The 8,885-nt window shown below is 36.7% G+C and overlaps 1 protein-coding gene across 3 annotated transcripts in view; it reads right to left on the reverse strand.

Annotated features, from left to right (window-relative positions):
• Positions 1-8,658, reverse strand: part of dtnbp1a (dystrobrevin binding protein 1a) — a 68,310-nt gene extending 59,652 nt beyond the window's left edge. For 2 of the 3 annotated variants that reach the window (XM_062991954.1, XM_062991952.1), the window contains exons 1-4: positions 8,456-8,658; positions 5,640-5,693; positions 4,921-4,971; positions 1,267-1,327 (exon numbers count right to left, since the gene is read on the reverse strand). In XM_062991954.1, the coding sequence (XP_062848024.1) occupies positions 1,267-1,327; positions 4,921-4,971; positions 5,640-5,693; positions 8,456-8,511 (222 nt within the window). In that variant the 5' untranslated portion in view covers positions 8,512-8,658. The remainder of the gene's footprint in view (positions 1-1,266; positions 1,328-4,920; positions 4,972-5,639; positions 5,694-8,455) is intronic. The other variant, XM_062991953.1, reaches the window with a different exon arrangement.
• Positions 8,659-8,885: the final 227 nt, after the last annotated feature.

The raw sequence follows: 8,885 nt of genomic DNA on the forward strand, positions 1-8,885 counted from the left end.
ACAAACATGTGCCTGATCTTTTTGACACTGGCATGGAAAACTTAATATACAAGCTGAAACATGGACTGATCTGAGCACAGCTAACACTTGTACTGTCTTTTGGTCCAACTGAGATTAACTTAAGCCAAGAGAGATAAGAGGTGTTTCTGCACAGAATAGATGTATGGTTTTCAGACTGCAAGGCGGACTGTGTTAAGTGACAATGATGTTTCGAGGTACTTCCAAGCCCATCTGGCTAAATTTATCAAAGCAGTATGATGGTTTCTCATGCAGTTGTGTCTGATGGCCTAAAGTTCACAATCGTTTAACAGTGGTTTCCAGCCCTGTCCTTCTTAGACTGAGATTTCACCATATATATTACAATATTTTAAATGGTAGATGGTGAATTTGCAATTTTGCAATTCTTTTTTAGAACTCAGTGACAATTCTCTCACAAAGTTTGATACAAAGTGGTAAGCCAGGACCCATCTTTGCTTCTAAATACTAAGCCTGTGGTGAATTCTCTTTTTATACCCAGTCATAATACCCTTATTTGTTCTAATTCACATGCTTTTTGTGAAATAGTATAGTAAATATTCTATAAACTGTTCTTATTTCGCTCCGTCCCAATAAACTAATTAAGTTGGTAAGCCAAAAAAATTTAATCTTTGTACTTTTCTTAAGTTAAATAAAGGTTTGAGAGAATAAACTTTTCTAGACATTGAGATTGTATAAAAGGCACATTACCTCTCATTAAGAAATACCACTGGCATGAATTGGGGCGCTTGTTCTGCAACAATGTTTTGTTAAGTGTCAAAGTAACTTCTACATAAATGTCTGGACCCTTTGTTTCCCAGCAGACCATTTTTCAGAGCATCACACTGCATCACGCTGGCTTGCTTTTTTTCCCCATCACGCACCCTGGTGCCATCTCTTTCCCTGGCCCTCCACATATTAAATGTTTCTTGAATGAATTTGAGTAGGTACTTACCACTACATGCCAGAAACACCCCACAAGATCTGTACCAGTCATCTAGCCATCACAATCTGACCCTTGTCAAAGTCACTCAGACCCTTACACTTAATAATTTTTCCTGCTTCCAACACAACAATTTCAAGAACTGACTGTTCACTTGCTGCCTAATATATACCACCTGATGACAGGTGGCACAGTAACAAGATGTAACAAGTAACAAGAACCCATGTTATTCGCTTTACCTGTCAGTGGTTTTAATGTTGTGGCATGGATGACATAAATAATTTAAAAAACATGTTTGGTGCACTCACCTCTGCAGCCTTGGTGCATTCTTTTGATCGTTTGTGCATTGACACCCATGTTTCTTCATAGCTACAAAAACAAAATATTTAAACACAATCACAAACAAGTAAAATAATAAAATTTTATAATTTTTTTTAATAATCTGAAAGGTAAACTCATCACACCACAGCATACATTTTAACTTAGCTTGAGCCCAGAGAAGTTGGCAGCGCTTCTGTATGCTGTTGATTTATGACTTACACTTAAGTTGCTTTTGTTGATGCAACAGCAAACTGTGATTACTGGCAAGGTAATTGGTTTCAGTATTCAGTACAGTAATACCTCGCCTAATGTCATAAATTTTTTCCAAGACACAGTTTAAGTTGACACAATAAACCCTTTAAAAATGTATAAGAAACCTTAATTTAGCTAATACAATAACTCATTTAATAGTTCAAAAGTGATGCTAAAAAAAATACTTGTGCCTGATGGGTGACATCCACAAATATTAAAAGTAACAAATTCAACGCTTACAAACTGCAAATAACACAAAACATGTTTGAATAAACTGCAATAAACCAACACCACCAAGAAGCAGAATGCTGGAACTCTGGGTACTGAATGTCATGTAAAGAAGACAATGTTTTAACAATTTTTAAGCTTCCAAATAATAATATAGATTATTTTGTATAAATTATCATATTTTAATGTGATTCTGCTTTTTTTGTTGACCAACAAAAAGTTGAATTTAGTTGTTTCCCCATTTATATTAAGAAACACTATAAAGCCACAAATGAGGAAGTCTGAACGACATAAGTGGAGGTATTACTGTATTAGTTTCATCCTTGCCCTTTACACACAGAATTCTTTTTTTAATGCTAGGGACTGTAGATGGTGAAATCCCTAAACTCCTTGCAATTGTACATAAAGAAACATTGTTATGGTTTTTATTAATTATTAATTATTTTATTAATAATAATTAGTTTTATTATTATTTATTAAGTTATTACACAGTTTTTTTTGTTTTTTTGCAAAGTGGCGAACCTCCGCCCAATATTTGATTGTAAATGACAGAGCCTTCCAATTTTGCTGCTTTTCTATCATAACATTTTTGCCACACCTGTCGCCTATTCACCTGTGCAAAGCTCCTTAACAAATCTTTTTGATTATTCCAATAACTATACATTGCAATTAGGGTTATTGCCGATTTTCATACCGTCATACCGTCTTCAGGAAATACCGCGGTATACGGTATTACCGCTACCGGGGGGGGGGGGGGGGGGTTGTGTCGCGGACAAACTTTACAGTGTACACACTTGAGTGTAATTACAATATTTCAATGTTTTATTATAAAAAGATTTAACAATCTGAACGTCAAACATTGCTTATCTTATCTGATCTATAATAAATACGCATAAGTATAAATGCATGTGTATCAATTACACTTTAACACAAACTTTAACACATAACATTTTGGCATTGTAATCTCTCTCTGCCCACACAAAACTGAATAATAGCAGGCTACACACTTCAATATATTTCAAAAGTTAACTGCTTAGTTTATAGTTACAGATCTTTCTTAAAAGTGTATGAACGTGTACGATTAGTTATGCCTGTAATCCAGAATTAAGTTCTATACCGTAACAAAAAATATGAATGTAAATGTTCATGTTGCGATGACGGTGATGTAAAATAATGTTAAAATAATTCAAAGTTCAAACATTTGACTGGTTAACGAGAACGCTACTTTACATGTCACACAAGCTCAGTGCAAAACACGAGCACAGAAACGGTACAAATCCGATCTCTTCCCTACACACTCGCTCCCTACGCCCTATAGTGCGCTTAACTTTCTTAAAGGGCCAGACAATATATTTTATAATTCACATTACACGACAGGTGAGACGTTCTTTTTTCTTAATATAGCGCTTTTATTTAGGAAAAAATAGTTCTTACATAGGCAGGAAAATCTATGGCAGACAAGAGTCAGAACAGCGGATTGGGCGTAACGTTATTATTACTGTTTGCTCCTTTTTCTCAACACTTGTGCTCGATTTACACTGAAGATATATTTAGTAAATAAGTACATGTCCGCGCATGCACGCGCTTGTGTTCATTTCCGGTTGAACTGATAAAAAATGTTGATTTAGAAAAATTAAAAGACGAGCCGTTTTTCAGTTTCTGCTTGTTAGCTCACAGCTAATGCTAGCCAGTGTGCAGTGTTGCCAACTCCTCAGTAAGGAAAGTAGCTATTGGCTGTCCTAAAAGTCGCTAGAAGTCGCTAAATGACGTCATTGCCTAATTTGCATATGATTCATTTGCATGTAATTGACGCTGTAGAAGAGGAATAACATCGTGGGAAAGACAAAAAAGTGGGTAAAAAAACACCCTAAATATGTTTAGAACTACAAATGAACATTCTTCTGTTAATTCGTGGTTTGTTTTTGTTTTTTAAGAAAACACTGAGCTACTCTGGGCAGGGTTGCCAGATAGCGACAGTAATTTTCAGCCAAAATGCATGAAAAAACGCCCAAAACACAGGATAAGCAGATGATGTTTAGCATTTCACAAATAATAAACCAGTTAAACCATCATGACTTACAAATTAATATCTTAAAATGTACAGATCAGTAATTATACATTATAAAGGACAATTTTTTTTGCTTGCATGTCTTTAAAGTAGCCTACCAAGTTTGTAAAATGAATTATTTGTTAGGACACAACCCTTTGCATGTAAATAAAAATAAACTTGCAAGCAATGAAAGTTCAACCTCTCGTACATATGAGACTTGCTTACCTTCATATTCAACTCAAATCACTTGTCTAACATATGAATCAGTGTATTTATGGGCGTGACAACAGTGTCTTGGACTGGAAAGAATAACCTGTCAATCAAACTTTTGACAACGGGTTGGATGTGGTGGGAGAAGGGAGACCTGTTTATATTCCACCTGCTTTAGCAATAGCTTTTTTTATTTATATTTTAAGCTGCCAAAATAATTACAAACTAGCCCAAATTTTGTCCACCTGCCAGTGTGTTTTTCCCTGCCAATTTCCAACAAAATCCGCTCATTTTGGTGGAAACCCGCCCAATCTGGCAACACTGACTGTGATACTGACCGCCCGTGCTTTGGGACGGGGGAGGGGCTCACGGCAGGACCCGCTGCTCGTTGAGGACAGTAACTGCAGAACAATGTGTGTTTTCACGTTCGAGTCTCCAAAAGTCTCCAATAACACCAGAAAAAGTCGCTAGATTTGTCGCTAGTCGCTTTTTTGAAAAAAAGTCGCTAGAGGGGTCAGAAAAGTCGCTAAATATAGCGACAAAGTCGCTAAGTTGGCAACACTGCCAGTGTGGCTCTTCACTCGTCTCTGTGTTATCACCAGTGAGCACCCCACAGCCAATCAGCGAGCTCCAACCGCCTACCCCTCCCACCCCTCCCTTACTGTGGATGCGCGCATGTCCTAAAGTCTCAGTTTTCAAGGTAAACCTGAAGCAGAAATTCGGCGCTTCACATTTAAAAAATACCGTCACCATTTTTGAATACCGCGGTATACGGTAATATCGTCATACCGCCCAACCCTAATTGCAATTGTCTCAATTTGCATATGTGTTGCATGAATCAAATTAGGAATTAGAGTATATTAAAAAAATTAATAAAGTTAATAAGGTTACACCAACTTACCAATTTAACAGTTCCAGACCAGCTGAATACTGAGGAAGATATTCTTCTCTTCTAAAAGAAGGACAAAACTAGCTTATTCCAAGTCCACATACAAGAAAACATTCAACTGCAGTATGCAGTGTCTTTTCAGAAATACCAAGAACCACTAAACATTTTAAACACTATATGGGCAAATTTATTTGGACACCTGACTATTAACTTTATTGGACATCCCATTCTATTGGAGATCAACCTCTATATAACCTTTTCAGCTATAATTACAGACACTCTTCTAAAAAGGCTGTCTGTGGGAATTTGTGGCCATTCAATTAAAATAGCTTATGCATGGCTGGCCGCTGAAACCCTCAGCTGATGTTCCAGTTCAATTCAATTTGCTCAGTAGAGCTGAGGTCAGGGCTCTGCGCAGGTCACTGGAGTTTCCTTTAAACCAAGCTTTTCTTCATGTCTTTACAGACCATGCTTTGTGCACAGGGACACACATGCTGAAACAAGAAAGGGCCTCCCATAAACTGTTGCTGCAAAGTTGGATGCATATAATTTCCTTTATATAATTGATTTAATACACGTTAGCAGTTGTTAAAATTAAAAGGCTGTCCGCAAGGCTACCAATCATAATAATGCAATCAGGATTATTGCTCAGTGCACCATTGTCAAATTATTATTTAAAAATTAAGGTAGGTATTTATTGTTTGTGTAGTCATAAAGAGATAATGTGATACCTTTGTTTCTTTTTTACTTTGGCCTCCTTGGACTTGTCACTCAGGGTCTTTATTCTGAAATGATCAAAAAGTGAATGAAATATTAAACTGTCACAAATATCAAGTGCATGAGCAAAAAACAAAAAGCCCTGCAGTACAATACTTTAATAAAAGGTAAACAGTAATAAATATCAGTGCTTATAGCATTTCCACGTTAGGCTCCATGTAACTCCAGCCCCTCCCCAGCTCCAACCACTTACACAGGCGTCGGGACTAGTCCCAAACATCGCGTGGTACCTTCCTTAAACATGTACAATTGTGTTAGTGTGGACGCCCGGTCAGGTCAGTGGCTATGCTGAGATTCGAACTTTAAAAACGAGAGTTCAAACACTTTGCAGTGTTGTGTTAGCATGTTAGTTAGGGTGCTCGGATGACGAAGTGATCAAATTAAAACATATGGACAGAGCATGGCAATGGACTGGCAGCTAGTCCAGGGTATTCCTGCCTTGCTCCCAGTGTTTTCTGGGTTTCACAGAAAAAATGCAGGTTGTCAACAGAGACGCCAGAAACTGGGAGAAACTGTAATTTAACAGAGGTACCTCCACCTAGACTGAATTAACACTCACTGAGGCGCAGAGACACAACAAGCCATCTGTGGCTTTATGCCCCATGACGATCATAATGGTATGGCAGATGAGCATGATTTTGTCACCAGGACCCCCTTTGGGTCTCTGCGGCAGGTGGGGCAATTACAATTAAGTGTAGATTGATGGTTAAAAAATGCCACCCATATTTATTCAAAATCAAATCCACAACAAAAATTCTAGACGTATGAATGCTTTCTGAAATCCACCGTATGTTTTTAGGTTCTTATATACTTATTTTTGATTAACTGACTCTTGTTTTTATATGACAATCTCCAGAAATATTTAAAATTTACAACAGTATTCTGTATTTGGCACTGACCCGAACACACAAAGTCTTTTATAAACACTGCTTGTTACAGCCTGGTCGCCTCTGTGCTGTTTGTCTTGTTTATCCTCACTGGTTTGACATTACTTCCTCTTTCTATCTGGCATTTAGTTTAACATTACAACGGCCAGTAACATGCTGATCTATATCTCAGTCTTACTACACAGTAAAAGTGATTCATGTCCATGCATGTCTTTTTCTAACATAGTAAGAAGGTTCAATTTAACTGTCTTTGTTCTACGTCTCACCTGGCAGTCATCTGAAGTACGTGAGTTCAGTTAGAGCTGTACTGTGGAATGGAGTTGTTAGAATTGAGCAAGCTAGCATGGTGAATCAAATACTAGTGAGAAATTTTTTCAGCTGCAGTATTCTATTAATACAGAAATCAGTGTGGTAACAATCTACATTTACCAACAAAATATTATGTCATTTAACTTTGTGTCATAGATTCAAAACTCTAAATTGACTATTATTCTACACAAATGATGTCTGTTCTATGTGACCATAGAAATAGGGCTACAGGCTGCACCTATTGGTCTAAGTCACAATAATTATATTTTATACTTGTCAGGAAATTTCAAAGCATGATCCATACAACAAATTGGCTACAAGTACACAAGCAAGGTGCATTTGCCAAGATCAGAAAAAAAATCCAAACTGTCATACTGTTAGGCTAGGAAAAAATGTTATGCATGGTTAAATGTAATCCAAGAAACATGAAGCACCAAAAACTGGTTTGCAAAGAATTAGAAACTGCTGAAGTGTTACTGGCCACAGTCTTTACTTTACACTTTACACTGACTTAGTCTTAAACCAGCAGTCACTCAAAAAGAGTTGCAGGATGACCCATGAGCAGCAGAAACAACAGTTACACAGTGAACAATAAATGTCACCACAATCATCTCTGTTCCACAACCCCACAAAAATTCCTCTGATAAAAAAGAACAAATATGAACTTTTAACATCTCTGTAATAGTGTACTCTGGTCAGATGAAACAAATCAGCTTGTCATGACACACCCACAGTACAGCATGAAGGTGACATGGGTTTGTTTTTTGCAATGGAACAAAGAAAACATGTACTGGGAAATATTGCAGGATACTTTTATCAGGGCAATGGTAGCTCAGTGATTAAGGAACTGAACTAGTAATCAGAAGGTTGCTGGTTCTAGCCCCACTACTGCCAAGTTGCCACTGTTGGGCCCCTAAGCAAGACCCCTAACCCTCAATGTCTCAAACTGTATTAAGTCGTAACTGTACGTTTGAATAAAAGCGTCTGCTAAATGCCACAAATGTAAATGGAATTGCATTGACCAATAAACCAAATCTGGACCCTTGACCAACCTCAAACTTGAAGCCATTTAATAACTCTAATTATAAAAGAAGAAGGTAAATGTGCTTGAATATTCTAACCAGTCTCTGGACTTGAATAATGGATTGTATAATTGCAAATTTATCACGGAGCCTTGAAACTTGAAGAGAGTTTAGAGCAAACAGTTCAAATTCAATCACAATATTGCAAAAATCTAATTATTTCTGACCATACTGTACTTGATAACAGTAGTTGCAACTAAGTATTAATGTTATTAATGTATTAATGTTATTAATTAATGTTATTAATACTTTTTACCTGTTCATTTTTTGAACATAAGATTATTATTAATAATAATAAACTGTTTAGATTTATAAGTATAACGTCAAAATGCATTGAGCATAAAATAGAAGTGGATGTTATAGACGTATATTCAAAAACATAAACAAGTAAGACGCATTATTAGATGAGTACTGCAAAGCGTTTTGTTTTTTCTCACTTTTAAAACAAATATAAACGTGTTAATGTTTTAAACAAAAAAAGCAGTTAGTTACCCTGAAGTGAAGTCCTGCTGCACTGTCTGCAGTTTCTCTCTGAAATTTTCAAACATTTCTATCGATTTAATTCCTATGTACACCACTAAAAAGCATTTAGCTACTGTTTATTACATAAATAAATGCTAATAATCATTTTCTTACACTGACATTTATGTTAACAATACAAATCCGTCCAAAAGTCGTAGCAGTAATCACAACACTGTGACTAGCGTCAGCCCCCAAGCAAGCGAGTGTTTTTTCCCTACCCGTTTTGTGAAACTTGCCTTTCTTGCTCTATGATTGGCTAGTACTCCGCAATTCTTAGGTTACTATTGGACATTGTTGCTTTATCTCTCGTAGTGGTCGATTGTGTCATGAAAGAAGGCAGGATTTGTCTAAATACGGGTAGGTCAAATAACTCGCGAAGACGCTCATGTGACTGTTTCCT

The sequence above is a fragment of the Trichomycterus rosablanca genome, chromosome 3 (assembly GCF_030014385.1).
Source record: "Trichomycterus rosablanca isolate fTriRos1 chromosome 3, fTriRos1.hap1, whole genome shotgun sequence".
Classification (NCBI taxonomy): Eukaryota; Metazoa; Chordata; class Actinopteri; order Siluriformes; family Trichomycteridae; genus Trichomycterus; species Trichomycterus rosablanca.